The sequence below is a fragment of the Petromyzon marinus genome, unplaced genomic scaffold (genome assembly GCF_048934315.1).
Source record: "Petromyzon marinus isolate PM22_M1 ecotype Great Lakes invasive population unplaced genomic scaffold, UKy_Petmar_22M1.pri1.0 PM_G_Scaffold_64, whole genome shotgun sequence".
Classification (NCBI taxonomy): Eukaryota; Metazoa; Chordata; class Hyperoartia; order Petromyzontiformes; family Petromyzontidae; genus Petromyzon; species Petromyzon marinus.
The window spans coordinates 1,064,922-1,087,114 of NW_027423018.1; the positions used below are offsets into that span (position 1 = coordinate 1,064,922).

Genomic DNA, 22,193 nt, shown 5'->3' on the forward strand with positions numbered 1-22,193 from the left:
TAGATGTGTGTGTGTGGATGTAGACGTGTGTGTGTGTATGTAGACGTGTGTGTGTGTATGTAGACGTGTGTGTGTGTATGTAGATGTGTGTGTGTATGTAGACGTGTGTGCGTGTATGTAGACGTGTGTGTGTGTATGTATAGTGTGTGTGTGTAGACGTGTGTGTGTATGTAGACGTGTGTGTGTGTATGTAGACGTGTGTAAGTGTATAGTGTGTGTGTATGTAGACGTGTGTGTGTGTATGTAGACGTGTGTGTGTGTATGTAGGCGTGTGTGTGTGTAGACGTGTGTGTGTGTATGTAGACGTGTGTGTGTATGTAGACGTGTGTGTGTATGTAGACGTGTGTGTGTGTATGTAGACGTGTGTGTATATGTGTGTGTATGTAGACGTGTGTGTGTGTGTATGTAGACGTGTGTGTGTGTATGTAGACGTGTGTGCGTGTATTTAGACGTGTGTGAGTGTATGTAGACGTGTGTGTGTGTATGTAGATGTGTGTGTGTGTATGTAGACGTGTGTGCGTGTATGTAGACGTGTGTGTGTGTATGTATAGTGTGTGTGTGTAGACATGTGTATGTAGACGTGTGTGTATATGTAGACGTGTGTGTGTATGTAGACGTGTGTGTATGTAGACGTGTGTGCGTATGTAGATGCGTGTGTGTGTATGTAGACGTGTGTGTGTGTATGTAGACGTGTGTGTGTGTATGTAGACGTGTGTGTATATGTAGACGTGTGTGTGTATGTAGACGTGTGTGTGTGTATGTAGACGTGTGTGTGTGTAGACGTGTGTATGTAGACGTGTGTGTGTATGTAGACGTGTGTGTGTGTGTATATATAGTGTGTGTGTGTATGTAGACGTGTGTGTGTGTGTAAACGTGTGTGTGTGTATGTAGACGTGTGTAAGTGTATAGTGTGTGTGTATGTAGACGTGTGTGTGTGTGTATGTAGACGTGTGTGTGTGTATGTAGGCGTGTGTGTGTGTGTAGACGTGTGTGTGTGTGTATGTAGACGTGTGTGTGTATGTAGACGTGTGTGTGTGTGCATGTAGACGTGTGTGTATGTAGACGTGTGTGTGTATGTAGACGTGTGTGTGTGTATGTAGACGTGTGTGTGTGTATGTAGACGTGTGTGTGTGTATGTAGATGTGTGTGTGTGTATGTAGACGTGTGTGTGTGTATGTAGACGTTTGTGTGTATGTAGACGTGTGTGTGTGTATGTAGACGTGTGTGTGTGTATGTAGACGTGTGTGTGTGTGTATGTAGATGTGTGTGTGTATGTAGACGTGTGTGTATATGTAGACGTGTGTGCGTGTATGTAGACGTGTGTGTGTGTGTATGTATAGTGTGTGTGTGTAGACGTGTGTGTGTGTGTAGACGTGTGTGTGTATGTAGACGTGTGTGTGTGTAGACGTGTGTGTGTGTAAACGTGTGTGTGTGTATGTAGACGTGTGTAAGTGTATAGTGTGTGTGTATGTAGACGTGTGTGTATGTAGGCGTGTGTGTGTATGTAGACGTGTGTGTGTGTATGTAGACGTGTGTGTGTATGTAGACGTGTGTGTGTGTGTGCATGTAGACGTATGTGTGTATGTAGACGTGTGTGTGTATGTAGACGTGTGTGTGTGTGTATGTATACGTGTGTGTATATGTGTGTGTGTGTATGTAGACGTGTGTGTGTGTGTATGTAGACGTGTGTGTGTGTGTATATGTGTGTGCGTGTATGTAGACGTGTGTGAGTGTATGTAGACGTGTGTGTGTATGTATGTAGACGTGTGTGTGTGTATGTAGACGTTTGTGTCTATGTAGACGTGTGTGTGTGTATGTAGACGTGCCCGTGCTCGCTGCTGCTGCTGTGCGTCCGCACGATGACAGAGCGCCACGGCCTCTGTGGGCGTGAGGACATCCCAGACTCCGTCGGTGGCCAGCACCAGGTAGCGGTGGTGCCCTGGGTCCAGCCTGTAGGCGCTGACGTCCGGCTCGGGGGAGACCACAAACTGGGCGCTCGCAAAGTCGTAGCTCCAGAGGTCCCCTGTGGGATATCGCCAACACACACACACGTACACACACACACACGTACACACACACGTACACACACATACGTACACACACACACGTACCACACACACACACGTACACACACACGTACACACACCCACACGTACACACACACGTACACACGTACACACACACACTCACACACGTACACACTCACACACGTACACACTCACACACACGTACACACACACACACGTACACACACGCACACGTGCACACGTACACACACACACGTACACACACACACGTACACACTCACACACGTACACACACACACGTACACACACACACACGTACACACACACACGTACACACACGTACACACACACGTACACACACACATACACACACACACGTACACACACGTACACACACACTTACACACGTACACACACACGTACACACACGTACACACACACGTACACACGTACGCACACACATGGACACGTACACACACGGACACACGTACACACACACGTACACACGTACACACACACGCACACACGTACACACACACACACGTACACACACGTACACACACACGTACACACACGTACACACACACGTACACACACACACGTACACACAAACACGTACACACATGTACACACACTCGTAAACACACACGTAAACACACCTATGCGTACACACACATATACATGAACACACGTTTCACAACAACCGCCATTCGCCATTAGGTGGCGATGACATAACCAGGGCGCCTGTGCCAGGCTACGTGCACTTTTAACGCCAGATGAAGTGTCGAATGCCCGCTGGCAGGAGGTCGCCAGGAGGTGCCACGGGTGTGTATAGGTGTGTGTGTGTGTAGGTGTGTGTAGGTGTGTGTGTAGGTGTGTGTGTAGGTGTGTGTGTGTAAGTGTGTGTGTGTAGGTGTGTGTGTGTAGGTGTGTGTGTAGGTGTGTGTAGGTGTGTGTGTAGGGGTGTGTGTAGGTGTGTGTAGGTGTGTGTATAGGTGTGTGTGTAGGTGTGTGTAGGTGTGTGTGTAGGTGTGTGTGCCGGACGGGCAACTCTGTCGTGGACAGTGCTGTGGGGGGAGGTCCAATTTTGATTGGCTCCTCTACATACACACACAGGGGCTAAACGGGGGCTCTGGATGGATGCGAGGGGCTGGTAACCCCTCCACCTTCAATTAATTACCACTAAACCACGAATTAAGAATATATTACTAATAAGCTTGTGCCGGAGGCCCCGGGAGGCCAGGCGTCTATGACGTCTCCTGGCCAAACCCCAATTGGCGGAGCCAGGAGATTGAATATCTACCCTCGGGGCTCCTCCAGAAACAACGAAAAACCACTACGGGTGGCCACGTGGAATGTTCGAACACTCACTGCGGAGGAGAGGCTGCCACTCCTCTGTCGGGAGCTGGACCGGTACCGCCTGGATCTATGTGGCATTCAGGAGGTCCGGTGGACCGGCTCTGGCTCCTGCCACTATGAGGGGTGGACAGTCCTCTACTCGGGGCAGCAGACTGCCAAACAACAGGGTGTGGCTCTTCTTTTGAACAAAAGAATAAAGGGGCGTGGGAACATGGCGGTGAGGTGTGGGAAGCTGTAAGTCCCAGGCTACTTTGGGCTCGCCTTCCCATCAACTGGAGGCGAGGAATGGTGGTCGTGGTTACTTATGCCCCCACCGAAGATGAACATCCGTGGAGGGATGCAGGCAAAGCCGATGAGTCAGATGACTTCTATGACCTCCTGTCACAGGTGCTGGCTAAAGTGGCCCCTCGGGATAGAGTCATCATGTTGGGTGACTTCAATGCCCGAGTTGGTCATGATACTGGCACCTGGTCTGGAGTGATTGGAGGGCATGGGCCAGATCAGCTCAATAACAACGGTAGAAGGCTGCTAGATTTTTGTGCAGCCCATGGGCTAGTAATTACCAACACGCTGTTCCGGCATCGGCGCATCCACACAACATCATGGATGCATGCCGAGTCCAAGCAAGAACATCTGCTGGACTAGATAGTGACGGACCAGCGGATGCGAGCCCATGTCCTTGACACCAGGACCTACCGTGGAGCTGATCTGCCTTCTGACCATCCGACTAGTCATCTGTAAGATGTGCCTGCTATTCTTCAACTCCGGTGGTGGGTGTACACCCAGGACCCCATTCCAACCTAAAGTGGCCTGGTCTCAGTTATCTGATGAAAGTTGCAAGCGAGAATTTCATCATCGCTTGCGGCTGGGATTGGCATCGTCCCCAACTCCTCCTGATGTCGAGGGTAAATGGGCGAGGTTTAGGACTGTGACTCATGCAGCTGCAATGGCTGCTTTGGGTACGCGGTCCAGACCTCCCCAGAGACCCTGGCTGACAGAGGAGGTGTTCAGGATGGTTGAGAAAAAACGACAGGCCCACTGTCATCAGTTACAGAATCCCATGTCAGAGAATGAGGAGGCTTACCGCAGCCTTCGCTCGGAGGTTCGGAGAGCCATGAGGTGCTGCAAGGATGGGTGGTGGTCGCGGGTTGCTGAGGAGATGGAGTCTGCCTCAGTGGCCCGTGATCACAAATCTCTATTTAACTCCATCAAAAAAGTAATCTGCAGCGCCACACCTATTACCATCATTAGGAAAAAAAACGGTGACCCAATCTTCGACCCCCAGGAACAGGTTTGCAGATTTGCTGAGCATTTCTGTGAGGTCCTGGGGGAGGGAAAATCCCTCAATCGGGAAAACATCGTGGCACAAAGTGAGGATGACCCTGCTGAGGCTACGGTGCCTCAAATATTGGAAGAAGTCACCCCCTGTGAGTGGCTGGCTAAGGTGCCATCTGTTGAGGAAGTACTGAAGGCGATCTGGAGTCTGAGACCAGGAAAGGCAGCGGGCAGAGATGATCTCCCAAGCGAAATGCTGAGGGAGGGCGGCGTTTGTGCACAGACTGCCCTATATGACATCATAACAACAGTCTGGACCACTGGACGGGGTCCGCAGGATTGGAAGGATGCCCTGGTGGTCCCCCTTTTTAAGAAGTGGGACCGCACAGACTGTAACAACTACAGTGTGCCGGGAAAGGTCCTGGCAAGGATTATTCAACATCGCCTTGCCAGGCACGCTGAGGAGAGGCTTGCGGAGCCCCAATGCGGTTTCAGGAAAGGGCGGTCCTGCAAAGATGCCATATTTTCTGTCCGTCTGCTACAGCAGAGGTGTAGGGAATTCCAAAAAGACCTACATATCTGCTTTCTTGACCTGGTCAAGGCCTATGATACCATCAGTAGACCTGGGCTCTGGGTTGTTCTTCATGCTTTTGGAGTACCTGACCCTCTGCTCACGATCATTAAGGACCTTCATGATGGTGAGCGGGCCCGGGTAAAACTACGTGGCCGGGAGTCAGAGCCATTCCCTGTACACCTTGGGGTGCGACAGGGATGTCCTCTGGCTCCCACATTATTTAACATCTATTTTGACCATGTAGTTCGTGAAGCCTTCAATAGCTGTACCGGGGGAATCTCCATATGGTACATATATAATGGTAGGCTGATCGATGCCCGGGTGCGGTCAAGGGATGGCTCCTTATTGCTCAACCACGTCATGTATGCTGATGATTTGGTAATAGCTGCTCATTCAGAGGAGGAGTTGGAGACGCTGCTGCTGAGACTGGAGCGTGCCACTAAGAGGTGAGGCTTTACCATCAGCCCCACCAAAACTAAGCACCTGCCTGGGTATTTTGTACCAGCGGACACTCCACCCCCACAACTCCCAATCGGTGATGGGGCAGTTGTGGAGAGAGTGGAGAGTTTCCCATACCTGGGCAGTGTGCTTATGACCGGCTCCAGTTTAACAGCAGAGGTCTCACTCCGAATCAGTCGAGCGGCAATATCTTTTCATCGGTTGCGTAACGCTGTGTGGAAGCTACCTAGTCTGTCGCTCCGCACTAAGCGTCAAGTCTTCTCGGCCACAGTCATTCCCTCCCTTCTCTACGCTTGCGAAACGTGGACCCCCCTAATGGAACATCTTCGCTGGTGTGAAACATTTAGGCTGGCCTGCCTACGATCCATCCTGGGTTTAACCAGGCTGGATTGTGTGAGGAGCTCACAAATCCTTGAAAGATCTGGGCAAGGCACCATCGGTGAGCTCCTCCGGCGGGCAAGGCTGCGATGGCTGGGTCATGTAGCCCGCATGCCCAGCCACCGCATGCCGAAACAGCTTTTGTTCGGCCGGATTGAGGGGGCTAAACGAGCGCGGCACGGGCTAGAGAAGAGATGGAGTGATGTGGTACAGGAGGAGGTGGAGCTGAGTGGACTTGCCGATGACTGGTACCAGCGGTGTCAAGATCGGCCTCTGTGGAGGAGGCTCGTGAAGGATGCTACTGGGCAGTTGGAGGTAGTCGCTCTCCAACAACAATGGAGGGCAGAGGAGCGACGCTCAGAACAACGAGCGGAGCGCCGGGTGGCTAAAGCACAGCAGGTTGGCACAGTAGGGGGCACAGGTGGTGCATCAGCCAGTCATCTCAGTCAGTCGACCCGTGGCACCTGGGTCTGCCCCGTGACCTCCTGCCAGCGGGCGTTCGACACTTCACGTGGCCTCAGGGTGCACATAGCCTGGCACAAGCATCGTGGTGACGTCACCGCCACTTAGTGGCGAATGGCGGTTGTTGTTGTTGTTGTGTAGGTGTGTGTATAGGTGTGTGTGTAGCTGTGTGTGTGTGTAGGTGTGTGTGTGTGTGTAGGTGTGTGTGTGTAGGTGTGTGTGTGTGTAGGTGTGTGTAGGTGTGTGTGTAGGTGTGTGTGTAGGTGTATGTGTGTAGGTGTGTATAGGTGTGTGTGTAGGTGTGTGTGTAGGTGTGTGTGTGTGTACCGAGGGAGCGTGACACGGCCAGGAAGGGGATGTCCTCCGTGGCTGAGCTTTGCTGCCCAGGGCCGCAGTGAGCCACAAGGGGCCTCCTCCAGGCCACACGGCAAGGCCCCCCTGGCTTCCTCATCACCCTGGTGGGCAGACACACAAAGACAAAGATCCCCCGTGTAGCCTTAACAGACTGTACGGGCAAGTGCTGTTAGCGAGCACACACAAAGACAAAGATCCCCCGTGTAGCCTGTAACAGACTGTAGGGGCAAGTGCTGTTAGCGAGCACACACAAAGATCCCCCGTGTAGCCTGTAACAGACTGTAGGGGCAAGTGCTGTTAGCGAGCAGCACCTACGGAGGCCGGAACGGTACACGAGGGGGTGGGTGCCCAGCACCACGCCCGGCCGCCTTTGTCTCCCTAGTGGCGATGTTTACACACCGTACCAGGTATTCATTTGAGGCTTAGTCGACCTAGGGGAGGCCCTGGACCGGTTCAGATAATCGTGACTGGTGTTGGCTGTGAGCGGGAATCGAACCCGGGTCATCAGGTTCGTAGCACAGCGCGCTAACCACTACACTACTCCTCCCCATACACCCATACACACATACACACACACATACACACACATATATACACACACACAACAACAACCGCCATTCGCCACTAAGTGGCGATGACGTCACCACAACGCTTGTGCCAGGCTATGTGCACCCTGAGGCCACGTGAAGTGTCGAACGCCCGCGGGCAGGAGGTCACGGGGCAGACCCAGGTGCCACGGGTCGACTGATTGAGACGACTGGCTGATGCACCACCTGTGCCCCCTACTGTGGCAACCTGCTGTGCTTTAGCCACCCGGCGTTCCGCTCGTTGTTGTGAGCGTCGCTCCTCCGCCCTCCGTTGTTGTTGGAGGGCGACTGCCTCCAACTGCCCAGAAGCGTCCTTCACAAGCCTCCTCCACAGAGGCCGATCTTGACACCGCTGGCACCAGTCATCGGCAAGTCCACTCAGCTCCACGTCCTCCTGTACCACATCACTCCATCTCTTCTCTAGCCCGTGCCGAGCTCGTTTAGCCCCCTCAATCCGGCCGAACAAAAGCTGTTTCTGCATGCGGTGGCTGGTCATGCGGGCTACATGACCCAGCCATCGCAGCCTTGCCTGCCGGAGGAGCTCACCGATGGTGCCTTGCCCAGATCTTTCAAGGATTTGTGAGCTCCTCACTACAATCCAGCCTGGTTAAACCCAGGATGGATCGTAGGCAGGCCAGCCTAAATGTTTCACACCGGCGAAGATGTTCCATTAGGGGGGTCCACGTTTCGCAAGCGTAGAGAAGGGAGGGAATGACCGTGGCCGAGAAGACCTGAAGCTTACTGTGGAGCGACAGACCAGGTAGCTTCCACACAGCGTTACACAACCGATGAAAATATATTGTCGCTGGACTGATTCGGAGTGAGACCTCTGCTGTTAAACTAGAGCCGGTCATAAGCACACTGCCCAGGTATGGGAAACTCTCCACTCTCTCCACAACTGCCCCATCACCGATTGGGAGTTGTGGGGGTGGAGTGTCCGATGGTACAAAATACCCAGGCAGGTGCCTGGGTATTATACACATACACACACACAGACACACATACACACACACATACACACACACACACACAGACACACACATACACACACAGACACACACACATACACACACATACACACACACATACACATACACACACACACATACACAAGAACAACAACCGCCATTTGCCACTAAGTGGCGGTGACGTCACCACGACGCTTGTGCCAGGCTATGTGCACCCTGAGGCCACGTGAAGTGTCGAACGCCCGCTGGCAGGAGGTCACGGGGCAGACCCAGGTGCCACGGGTCGACTGACTGAGATGACTGGCTGATGCAGCACCTGTGCCCCCTACTGTGCCAACCTGCTGTGCTTTAGCCACCCGGCGCTCCGCTCGTTGTTGTGAGCGTCGCTCCTCTGCCCTCCGTTGTTGTTGGTGGGCGACTGCCTCCAACTGCCCAGTAGCGTCCTTCACGAGCCTCCTCCACAGAGGCCGATCTTGACACCGCTGGTACCAGTCATCGGCAAGTCCACTCAGCTCCACGTCCTCTTGTACCACATCACTCCATCTCTTCTCTAGCCCGTGCCGCGCCCGCTTAGCCCCCTCAATCTGGCCGAACAAAAGCTGTTTCGGTATGAGGTGGCTGGGCATGCGGGCTACATGACCCAGCCATCGCAGCCTTGCCCGCCGGAGGAGCTCACCGATGGGACCTTGTCCAGATCTTTCAAGGATTTGTGAGCTCCTCACACAATCCAGTCTGGTTAAACCCAGGATGGATCGTAGGCAGGCCAGCCTAAATGTTTCACACCGGCGAAGATGTTCCATTAGGGGGGTCCATGTTTCGCAAGCGTATAGAAGGGAGGGAATGACCGTGGCCGAGAAGACCTGAAGCTTAGTGCGGAGCGACAAACCAGGTAGCTTCCACACAGCGTTACGCAACCGATGAAAAGATATTGCTGCTCGACTGATTCGGAGTGAGACCTCTGCTGTTAAACTGGAGCCAGTCATAAGCACACTGCCCAGGTATGGGAAACTCTCCACACTCTCCACAACTGCCCCATCCCTGATAGGGAGTTGTGGGGGTGGAGTGTCCGATGGTACAAAATACCCAGGCAGGTGCTTAGTTTTGGTGGGGCTGATGGTAAGGCCCCACCTCTTAGTGGCACGCTCCAGTCTCAGCAGCAGCGTCTCCAACTCCTCCTCTGAATGAGCAGCTATTACCAAATCAGCAGACATAACGTGGTTGAGCAATAGGGAGCCATCCCTTGACCGCACCCGGGCATCGATCAGCCTCCCATTATATCTGTACCATATGGAGATTCCCCCGGTACAGCTATTGAAGGCTTCACGAACTACGCGGTCAAAATAGATGTTAAATAATGTGGGAGCCAGAGGACATCCCTGTCGCACCCCAAGGTGTACAGGGAATGGCTCTGACTCCCGGCCACGTAGTTTTACCCGGGCCCGCTCACCATCATGAAGGTCCTTAATGATCGTGAGCAGAGGGTCAGGTACTCCAAAAGCACGAAGAACGACCCAGAGCCCAGGCCTACTGATGGTATCATAGGCACACACACACATACACACGAATGTCTTACCGCCCGCCCAGCCTCTCGATGCGTTCCCTCTCCACTGGATCCTCCGGCTTGTGGTCGCGCGTCAACGCCACGGCAAGTAGCGGCACCACCTCGTCCACCACCTCCTCCTCCACCTCGTCCACCTCCTCATCCACCACCTCGTCCACCTCCTCCACCACCTCGTCCACCTCCACCACCTTATCCACCTCCTTGTCCACCACCACCTCCTTGTCCACCTCCTCCTCTTCCACCTCGTCCACCACCTCCTCCTTGTCCACCTCCTGCCGGGGCGGTGGTGGTGGTGGTTGTGACAGTGGTGGCCGTGGTGGTGGCGGTGGTTGTGACAGTGGTGGTGGTGGTTGTGACAGTGGTGGTGGTGGTTGTGACAGTGGTGGTGGTGGTTGTGACAGTGGTGGCCGTGGTGGTGGCGGTGGTTGTAGTGGTGGTGGTTGTGACAGTGGTGGTGGTGGCGGTGGTGATGGTGGTTGTGACAGTGGTGGTGGTTGTGACAGTGGTGGTGGTGGTTGTGACAGAGGTGGTGGCCGTGGTGGTGGTGATGGTGGTTGTGACAGTGGTGGTGGCCGTGGTGGTGGTGGTGATTGTGACAGTGGTGGTGGTTGTGACAGTGGTGGCCGTGGTGGTGGTGGTGGTTGTGACAGTGGTGGTGGTTGTGACAGTGGTGGTGGCCGTGGTGGTGGTGGTTGTGACAGTGGTGGTGGTGGTGGTTGTGACAGTGGTGGCCGTGGTGGTGGTGGTGGTTGTGACAGTGGTGGTGGTGGTGGTTGTGACAGTGGTGGTGGTGGTTGTGACAGTGGTGGTGGTGGCGGTGGTGGTGGTTGTGGTGGTTGTGACAGTGGTGGTTGTGGTTGTGGTTGTAGTTGTGGTGGTTGTGACAGTGGCGGTGGTTGTGACAGTGGTGGTGGTTGTGGTTGTGGTGGTTGTGACAGTGGTGGTGGTTGTGACAGTGGTGGTGGTGGTTGTGACAGTGGTGGTTGTGGTTGTGGTGGTTGTGACAGTGGTGGTTGTGGTTGTAGTTGTGGTGGTTGTGACAGTGGCGGTGGTTGCGGTGTTGCCACGGCTTGGCCGATGGCCGCTATGAAGTCCGCCACGACTTGGCCATGCGTAGGTGGGGTTCCGTCCCAGGCTAGGTGGGCCTTCACAGAAGGGGGGCCCATGTCCGAAGGGGGGTCCGCTGAATAAATGGGGCGCAAGGAAGAAGGGGGGCCCGCTGAATAAATGGGTCGCAGTGAGGAAGGGGGGGCCAATGAATAGACGGGGTGCGTTGAAGGGGGGGGGGGTCCGTCTGTGGGGGTGCCCCCCCCCCGGGGGTGGCGCTGGGCGATGACGGCTCGCGAGTCTCCCACGTGGGCGACGTAGAGCTCGTCACCGCCCCTGATGAGGCAGCAGCAAGCCGTGGTGCCTGTCGTGCTGGGATGGCCCTGCCGTGTGCGCGACCAGCTGCCTCCTGTAGGGGGGGGGGGGGAGTTAGACAGGGGTGTGGGTGAGTGACTGTGTGGGTGGGTGGGTGAGTGAGTGATTGAGTGGGTGGGTGAGTGAGTGGGTGGGTGGGTGAGTGATTGAGTGGGTGGGTGAGTAACTGAGTGGGTGAGTGACTGAGTGGGTGGGTGATTGAGTGGGTGGGTGAGTTACTGACTGGGTGAGTGACTGTGTGAGTGGGTGGGTGGGTGGGTGATTGAGTGGGTGGGTGAGTGACTGAGTGGGTGAGTGACTGTGTGGGTGGGTGGGTGACTGAGTGGGTGGGTGGGTGAGTGACTGACTGGGTGAGTGACTGTGTGAGTGGGTGGGTGGGTGATTGAGTGGGTGGGTGAGTGACTGAGAGGGTGAGTGACTGTGTGAGTGGGTGGGTGGGTGAGTGATTGAGTGGGTGGGTGAGTGACTGAGTGGGAAGTGACTCTGTCAGTGGGTGAGTGATTGAGTGGGTGGGTGGGTGAGTGACTGTGTGAGTGGGTGGGTGAGTGATTGAGTGGGTGGGTGGGTGAGTGACTGTGTGGGTGAGTGACTGAGTGGGTGAGTGACTGTGTGGGTGGGTGGGTGAGTGATTGAGTGGGTGAGTGAGTGACTGAGTGGGTGAGTGACTGTGTGAGTGGATGGGTGAGTGATTGAGTGACTGTGTGGGTGGGTGAGTGACTGAGTGGGTGAGTGACTGTGTGAGTGGGTGGGTGGGTGAATGACTGTGTGGGTGAGTGACTGTGTGAGTGGGTGGGTGGGTGAGTGATTGAGTGGGTGGGTGAGTGTGCCAAAAAAAACCTCTGGAAGGTAAGATGGACAATTGTTGCTAGGAATTTTATGTTATTAAATTTGTTATAACAAAAATTAAATTGTAAAAGTTTTTTTTGTATTTTGAAACGTTTTACAATTTTCAATGTTATTGAACAAAAATATATCAAATATGAAAAATGTTGCGAGAATCTCTTACACATTAGCCATGGGCGAAATAAATGTATCGTGCAACATTCACTGCCATTAATGCAGTGCTACAGTGAAATGCAGCGAAGTGTTTGATGACGTTATTTCTGTCAATATTCCCTGCCATTACATTGAGACAAAATAAAATTAGACTCTGATCAATTTATTGGTAACTCTACCGCTTCTCTTTGCTCTTCGTTATTTCCTAGGTAACTTCAGACAGCATCAGCCACACTCACGTTTCTTCACTCTCCGCTATCAAGCAGCGTCCATCGGAGAAGATCAAATTCATTATGAGACCTCCTTTGCCAGTAACAATATATAGTAATAGGTTTTACCCTTTTAACTGGCAGAAAAACTGACACCTTTATTCAAAGCATCATGTTTGCAATAACCACAGCACAAGCAGTCAAAATGCAAACAAAAGAGACAACTCTGATAATAATATTGGCACTGTCCTTGAATTTGATTGGTCCACACGCGAGACGGCTTTTCTTAGAGCCTAGTCTCCACTGGTGTTGGACCAGAAGACGCCAAAAGGCGTACAACTCAAAAACAGCGTACTATCAGAGTATTGAGGGCTCGGGGTGAGCATTTACAACCTAGTAATAGTTTTTACCCTTTTTATTATCAGAGTTGTCTCTTTTGTTTGCATTTTGACTGCTTGTGTTGTGGTTATTGCAAACATGATGCCTTGAATAAAGGTGTCAGTTTTTGTGCCAGTTAAAAGGGTAAAACCTATTCCTATACTAAGATCAAATTCGTCAGTTAACAGCTTCGGGTGATTGAAAACAGCGCTAAGGTGAAGTTACGGGGGGGGGGGGGGTTGTTCAAATTGCGCAGCAGGCACAGAGAATGTTCCCCCTTCGTCTATTGTGGAAGATACAGAAGACTTCCCTGATCAACAAATTAAACCAATTTCAATGTTTATTTTGCCTCTATCAGCTACATTTGGCCCCAATCATACACGACAAAACGTTGCGCCTTTTGGCGTCATCATCACCTGGTCTAACACCGCAAGTGTGAGACGTCATCATCATCTGGTCTAACACCGCAAGTGTGAGACATCATCTGGTCTAACACCGCCTGTGTGAGACGTCATCATCACCTGGTCTAACACCGCAAGTGTGAGACATCATCATCATCTAGTCTAACACTGCGTGTGTGAGACGTCATCATCACCTGGTCTAACACCGCAAGTGTGAGACGTCATCATCACCTGGTCTAACACCGCAAGTGTGAGACGTCATCATCATCATCTGGTCTAACACCGCAAGTGTGAGACGTCATCATCATCTGGTCTAACACCGCAAGTGTGAGACGTCATCATCACCTGGTCTAACACCGCAAGTGTGAGACGTCATCATCACCTGGTCTAACACCGCAAGTGTGTGACGTCATAATCACCTGGTCTAACACCGCAAGTGTGAGACGTCATCGTCACCTGGTCTAACACCGCAAGTGTGAGACGTCATCATCACCTGGTCTAACACCGCAAGTGTGAGACGTCATCATCATCTGCTCTAACACCGCAAGTGTGAGACTTCATCATCACCTGGTCTAACACCGCAAGTGTGAGACGTCATCATCATCATCTGGTCTAACACCGCGTGTGAGACGTCATCATCATCTGGTCTAACACCGCAAGTGTGAGACGTCGTCATCACCTGGTCTCACACAGCGTGTGAGACGTCATCATCATCTGGTCTAACACCGCGTGTGTGAGACATCATCATCACCTGGTCTAACACCGCAAGTGTGAGACGTCATCATCACCTGGTCTAACACCGCAAGTGTGAGACGTCATCATCATATGGTCTAACACCGTGTGTGTGACGTCATCATCACCTGGTCTAACATCGCAAGTGTGAGACGTCATCATCACCTGGTCTAACACCGCAAGTGTGAGACGTCATCATCATCATCTGGTCTAACACCGCAAGCGTGAGACGTCATCATCACCTGGTCTAACACCGCCTGTGTGAGACGTCATCATCACCTGGTCTAACACTGCGTGTGTGAGACGTCATCATCACCTGGTCTAACACCGCAAGTGTGAGACATTATCATCATCTGGTCTAACACTGCGTGTGTGAGACGTCATCATCACCTGGTCTAACACCGCAAGTGTGTGACATCATCATCACCTGGTCTAAAACCGCAAGTGTGAGACGTCATCATCACCTGGTCTAACACCGCAAGTGTGAGACGTCATCATCATCTGCTTTAACACCGCAAGTGTGAGACGTCATCATCACCTGGTCTAACACCGCAAGTGTGAGACGTCATCATCACCTGGTCTAACACCGCAAGTGTGAGACGTCATCATCACCTGGTCTAACACCGCCTGTGTGAGACGTCATCATCACCTGGTCTAACACTGCGTGTGTGAGACGTCATCATCACCTGGTCTAACACCGCAAGTGTGAGACATTATCATCATCTGGTCTAACACTGCGTGTGTGAGACGTCATCATCACCTGGTCTAACACCGCAAGTGTGTGACATCATCATCACCTGGTCTAAAACCGCAAGTGTGAGACGTCATCATCACCTGGTCTAACACCGCAAGTGTGAGACGTCATCATCACCTGGTCTCACACAGCGTGTGAGACGTCATCATCATCTGGTCTAACACCGCGTGTGTGAGACATCATCATCACCTGGTCTAACACCGCAAGTGTGAGACGTCATCATCACCTGGTCTAACACCGCAAGTGTGAGACGTCATCATCATATGGTCTAACACCGTGTGTGTGACGTCATCATCACCTGGTCTAACACCGCAAGTGTGAGACGTCATCATCACCTGGTCTAACACCGCAAGTGTGAGACGTCATCATCATCATCTGGTCTAACACCGCAAGCGTGAGACGTCATCATCACCTGGTCTAACACCGCCTGTGTGAGACGTCATCATCACCTGGTCTAACACTGCGTGTGTGAGACGTCATCATCACCTGGTCTAACACCGCAAGTGTGAGACATTATCATCATCTGGTCTAACACTGCGTGTGTGAGACGTCATCATCACCTGGTCTAACACCGCAAGTGTGTGACATCATCATCACCTGGTCTAAAACCGCAAGTGTGAGACGTCATCATCACCTGGTCTAACACCGCAAGAGTGAGACGTCATCATCACCTGGTCTAACACCGCAAGTGTGAGACGTCATCATCACCTGGTCTAATGCCGCAAGTGTGTGACGTCATCATCATCATCTGGTCTAACGCCACAAGTGTGAGACGTCATCATCATCTGGTCTAACACCGCAAGTGTGAGACGTCATCATCATCATCTGGTCTAACACCGCAAGCGTGAGACGTCATCATCACCTGGTCTAACACCGCCTGTGTGAGACGTCATCATCACCTGGTCTAACACTGCGTGTGTGAGACGTCATCATCACCTGGTCTAACACCGCAAGTGTGAGACATTATCATCATCTGGTCTAACACTGCGTGTGTGAGACGTCATCATCACCTGGTCTAACACCGCAAGTGTGTGACATCATCATCACCTGGTCTAAAACCGCAAGTGTGAGACGTCATCATCACCTGGTCTAACACCGCAAGTGTGAGACGTCATCATCATCTGCTTTAACACCGCAAGTGTGAGACGTCATCATCACCTGGTCTAACACCGCAAGTGTGAGACGTCATCATCACCTGGTCTAACACCGCAAGTGTGAGACGTCATCATCACCTGGTCTAACACCGCCTGTGTGAGACGTCATCATCACCTGGTCTAACACTGCGTGTGTGAGACGTCATCATCACCTGGTCTAACACCGCAAGTGTGAGACATTATCATCATCTGGTCTAACACTGCGTGTGTGAGACGTCATCATCACCTGGTCTAACACCGCAAGTGTGTGACATCATCATCACCTGGTCTAAAACCGCAAGTGTGAGACGTCATCATCACCTGGTCTAACACCGCAAGTGTGAGACGTCATCATCACCTGGTCTCACACAGCGTGTGAGACGTCATCATCATCTGGTCTAACACCGCGTGTGTGAGACATCATCATCACCTGGTCTAACACCGCAAGTGTGAGACGTCATCATCACCTGGTCTAACACCGCAAGTGTGAGACGTCATCATCATATGGTCTAACACCGTGTGTGTGACGTCATCATCACCTGGTCTAACACCGCAAGTGTGAGACGTCATCATCACCTGGTCTAACACCGCAAGTGTGAGACGTCATCATCATCATCTGGTCTAACACCGCAAGCGTGAGACGTCATCATCACCTGGTCTAACACCGCCTGTGTGAGACGTCATCATCACCTGGTCTAACACTGCGTGTGTGAGACGTCATCATCACCTGGTCTAACACCGCAAGTGTGAGACATTATCATCATCTGGTCTAACACTGCGTGTGTGAGACGTCATCATCACCTGGTCTAACACCGCAAGTGTGTGACATCATCATCACCTGGTCTAAAACCGCAAGTGTGAGACGTCATCATCACCTGGTCTAACACCGCAAGAGTGAGACGTCATCATCACCTGGTCTAACACCGCAAGTGTGAGACGTCATCATCACCTGGTCTAATGCCGCAAGTGTGTGACGTCATCATCATCATCTGGTCTAACGCCACAAGTGTGAGACGTCATCATCATCTGGTCTAACACCGCAAGTGTGAGACGTCATCATCATCTGCTTTAACACCGCAAGTGTGAGACGTCATCATCACCTGGTCTAATGCCGCAAGTGTGTGACGTCATCATCATCATCTGGTCTAACGCCACAAGTGTGAGACGTCATCATCACCTGGTCTAACACCGCAAGTGTGAGACGTCATCATCACCTGGTCTAACACCGCCTGTGTGAGACGTCATCATCACCTGGTCTAACACTGCGTGTGTGAGACGTCATCATCACCTGGTCTAACACCGCAAGTGTGAGACATTATCATCATCTGGTCTAACACTGCGTGTGTGAGACGTCATCATCACCTGGTCTAACACCGCAAGTGTGTGACATCATCATCACCTGGTCTAAAACCGCAAGTGTGAGACGTCATCATCACCTGGTCTAACACCGCAAGTGTGAGACGTCATCATCACCTGGTCTAACGCCGCAAGTGTGTGACGTCATCATCATCATCTGGTCTAACGCCACAAGTGTGAGACGTCATCATCATCTGGTCTAACACCGCAAGTGTGAGACGTCATCATCATCTGCTTTAACACCGCAAGTGTGAGACGTCATCATCACCTGGTCTAACACCGCAAGTGTGAGACGTCATCATCACCTGGTCTAACACCGCAAGTGTGTGACATCATCATCACCTGGTCTAACACCGCAAGTGTGAGACGTCATCATCACCTGGTCTAACACCGCAAGTGTGAGACATCATCATCATCCGGTCTCACACCGCAAGTGTGAGACGTCATCATCATCTGGTCTACCACCGCGTGTGTGAGACGTCATCTTCACCTGGTCTAACACCGCAAGTGTGAGACGTCATCATCACCTGGTCTAACACCGCAAGTGTGAGACGTCATCATCATCTGGTCTAACACCGCGTGTGAGACGTCATCATCACCTGGTCTAACACCGCGTGTGAGACGTCATCATCACCTGGTCTAACACCGCAAGTGTGAGACGTCATCATCATCATCTGGTCTAACACCGCGTGTGAGACGTCATCATCATCACCTGGTCTAACACCGCGTGTGAGACGAGGCTCTAAGGGAAGCTGTCTCGGGTGTGGACTTATCAATTCCACCGCCAATGCATTATCAGAGCTGCGTGTTTTGTGTTTGCATTCCGACCGCAGGTATTGTGCTCAATGCACAAACAATGACTCCTTGTATACGAAAAAAATGGTGTCAGTTTTGTTGCCAGATGAAAGGGTTAAAAAAAAATAATTATCATATTGTGTTACAGGCAAACGAGGTTCCAATGGTGGAACAAAACGTTAATTTAGTGTAGTGTATAGTGTAGTGTATAGTGTAATGTAGTGTGTAGTGTAGTGTGTAGTATATAGTGTAGTGTAGTGTATAGTAGTGTATAGTGTAGTGTATAGTGTATAGTAGTGTATAGTGTATAGTGTAGTGTATAGTAGTGTAGTGTATAGTAGTGTAGTGTATAGTGTAGTGTATAGTAGTGTAGCGTATAGTAGTGTATAGTAGTGTATAGTGTAGTGTATAGTGTAGTGTATAGTAGTGTAGTGTATAGTAGTGTATAGTGTAGTGTATAGTGTAGTGTATAGTAGTGTATAGTAGTGTAGTGTATAGTGTAGTGTATAGTAATGTATAGTAGTGTATAGTGTAGTGTATAGTGTAGTATATAGTGTAGTGTATAGTAGTGTAGTGTATAGTGTAGTGTATAGTGTAGTGTATAGTAGTGTATAGTAGTGTAGTGTATAGTAGTGTAGTGTATAGTGTAGTGTATAGTGTAGTGTATAGTAGTGTATAGTGTAGTGTATAGTAATGTATAGTGTAGTGTATAGTGTAGTGTATAGTGTAGTGTATATAGTAGTGTATAGTAGTGTAGTGTATAGTATAGTAGTGTATAGTGTAGTATATCTAGTAGTGTATAGTGTAGTGTATAGTATAGTAGTGTATAGTGTAGTGTATAACGCAGCACGCGTGAGACCCACCCAGCTCCTCCCACATGGCACGCTGGCACGCCAGGAAGCCGTCACGGATGGCGTGGCAAACTCCCGCGGGGTCGGTGGCGCCCCACAGCCCGGGCTGGGCACGGATCGAGGGCCAGAGGCAGCGGCGGGCGAATCGAGCGGCCTGGGGGCCGCCGTGGCCGTCGAACACGGCCAGGAAGATGGCGTCCCCGTCGCCCTCGGTGGAGACCTGCGGGCACGGGGCGGCGAGGGGAACGTCACGTGACGCGAGCGGTGCATTGTGGGTCGGTCCTAGGCCTCGACCGGCGACCCGGCGGACAAAGATCCCCCGTGCAGCCTTGGCGGACCGTAGAGGCGAGTGCCGTTAGCGAGCGGCGCCAGCGATGGCCGCGAGGGCACACGAGGGGGTGGGTGGCCGGCACCACGCCCGGCCGCCTTTGTCTCCCCGGTGGCGATGTTCACGCACCGCACCGGGTACTCGTTTGAGGCCGAATCGACCTAGGGGGAGGCCCAGGACCGGTTCAGATAATCGCCACTGGGTGTTGGCCGTGAGCGGGAATCGAACTCGGGGTCGCCAGGTTCATAGTGCAGCGCGCTAACCGCTACACTATCGCTCCCCACACACACAGAGACACACACAGAGACACACACAGAGACACAGAGACACACACACACAGACACACACAGAGACACACAGAGACACACACACAGAGACACACAGACACACACACAGAGACACACACAGACACACACAGAGACACACACACAGAGACACACAGACACACACACAGACACACACACACACAGAGACACACACACAGAGACACAGAGACACACACAGACACACACAGAGACACACACAGACACACAGATACACACACAGAGACATACAGAGACACACACAGACACACACAGAGACACACAGAGACACACACACAGAGACACACACACACAGAGACACACACACAGACACACAGACACACACACACAGACACACACAGAGACACACACACAGACACACACACAGAGACACACACAGACACACACAGAGACACACACACACAGAGACTCCGCCCACCTCTGTGATGTCCTCCATGTAGCGCCGCCCCCCACGGTTGGAATCGGCGCTCACGATCAGCTTCAATGGGCTCGACATGGTGCAACCTTAACACACACACAGACAGACACATACAGACACACAGATACACACACACACATACACACACACAGACACACACACAGAGACACACACAGACACACACACACACAGACACACAAACAGACACACACACACACAGACACACACACAGATACACAAACACAGATACACACAGACACACAGACACACACACACAACAACCTGTGTCTCTGTGTGTGTGTGTCTGTGTGTGTCTTTGGTGCAACCTTACCCCACACATACACACACAATAACCTGTGTGTGTCTGTGTGTGTGTCTCTGTGTGTCTCTGTGTGTGTCTCTTGTGCAACCTCACCCCACACACACAACCTGTGTGTGTGTGTCTCTGTGTGTGTCTGTGTGTGTGTCTCTTGTGCAACCTCACCCCACACACACACACAACCTGTGTGTCTGTGTGTCTGTGTGTGTCTGTGTGTGTGTCTCTTGTGCAACCTCACCCCACACACACAGACACACAACCTGTGTGTTTGTGTATGTCTGTGTGTGTAGTCGTGCTCTCAGTGCGGGCTACTCACAACACTGATGACAAATGTCGCCGTGACTACCACGTTTTTGCCGTCGTAAAATGACAGATTAATAATAAACAAAAATTAGGTTAATAATGAAAAATGACAGATTAATAATACACACAAATTAGGTTAATAATGAAAAATGACATATTAATGACAGGCTCATAATCAACAATGACAGATTAATAATGAAAACCACAGACTAATCATGGAAAATGACAGATTCATAATAAACAGAAAAGCCTTAAAGCCCTAAGCGTGTTGTGGTGGCAGCAGCAGCAGCAGCAGTGACGAGGCACACCACGTGACGTTGCTGGGGCAAGCCAGGGCAAGCCAGGGCAACACACGCCTCACACCACACACACAGCCTCACACTACACACACAGCCTCACAGTACACACACAGCCTCACACTACACACACACAGCCTCTCATTTACACACCGACCCCCCTGGTTCCATCTGTGGGGGGCTAGTGCCCCCCTCCACACTCCCCATTAGGTGGGGGGGACTGATCTTCCCCTCCCCCCTCCCCCGCGAGCGGGTGGGGTGTGACGTCAGCACCCCTCCACCCCCCCCACTCGCCGCTGGCGGCTGCTCAGAGTTAATTATTTATTTATACTAAGCCGTTGTGTCAACAGCCAACGGGGGCTGGACGGCCCTCCCCCACCCACGTGACCCCCCCACCCACGCGCGTGGGTGCGGGCAGCCGTAGTAGGGTAGTTTAATATGCACGCGCTGGGTAAGCAATTAATTAATTAATCTCTGCGCGCGCTCGGTAAGCAATTAATTAATTAATCTCTGCGCGCGCTCGGTAAGCAATTAATTAATTAATCTCTGCACGCGCTCGGTAAGCACTTAATTAATTAATCTCTGCGCGCTCGCTTGCGGCGAAAGTCAAACGTCCCTCTGTTTAATTATTTATTTACGGGTGCCTATGCTGATTAAAGCCACCCACACACACGCACAGCGTGGTACGCCAATCGCTGTCCCACCGCTCTTCACAAAGATCCCCCATATAGCCTTAACAGACTGTAGGGGCAAGTGCTGTTAGCGAGCAGCACCTATGAAGGCCGTAACCGCTCTTCACACACACACGCACGCACACACGCGTCACAAAGTCAGTCTGCGCTAAAATTTATTTCCCGTGTATGTCTCCCTCCAGCCAGCAGCAGCCCTTCCTCCTCTCTCACCTACCCGTCTCAGAGTGCGTCCACTGCCTGAGCCCGAGCCGACCGAACTGACCTCCTTTGTCCGTGTCTGCCGCTCACCTCTGCGGCCGCTGCCGCCGCTGCCCGACGGGGCCGAGGGAGATGTTTCTCTCTCTCTCTCTCGCCTTGGGGGACTTTGTGTCGTCGATCGCTCTCAGCTCCACCCTGCAGGCGTCCCGAGCGCGGACCCTGAGGACGGCTAGCTCCTCTCTCTCTCCGCTGCCGCCGCTCCAGAAGGACTCTGCCACAAATTCT

General features: G+C 52.0%; 1 protein-coding gene across 2 annotated transcripts in view; it reads right to left on the reverse strand.

Moving 5' to 3' along the window:
- The window catches only part of LOC142919856 (uncharacterized), a 28,169-nt gene extending 5,976 nt beyond the window's left edge, over positions 1 to 22,193 (reverse strand). Inside the window, exons 1-6 of one of the 2 annotated variants that reach the window (XM_076062526.1) lie at positions 21,999 to 22,193; positions 20,101 to 20,186; positions 19,044 to 19,251; positions 10,017 to 11,460; positions 6,862 to 6,989; positions 1,827 to 2,023 (exon numbers count right to left, since the gene is read on the reverse strand). In XM_076062526.1, coding sequence (XP_075918641.1) covers positions 1,827 to 2,023; positions 6,862 to 6,989; positions 10,017 to 11,460; positions 19,044 to 19,251; positions 20,101 to 20,178 — 2,055 coding nt within the window. In that variant the 5' untranslated portion in view covers positions 20,179 to 20,186; positions 21,999 to 22,193. Of the gene's footprint in view, positions 1 to 1,826; positions 2,024 to 6,861; positions 6,990 to 10,016; positions 11,461 to 19,043; positions 19,252 to 20,100; positions 20,187 to 20,735; positions 21,232 to 21,998 lie in introns of those variants that run through there. The other variant, XM_076062527.1, reaches the window with a different exon arrangement.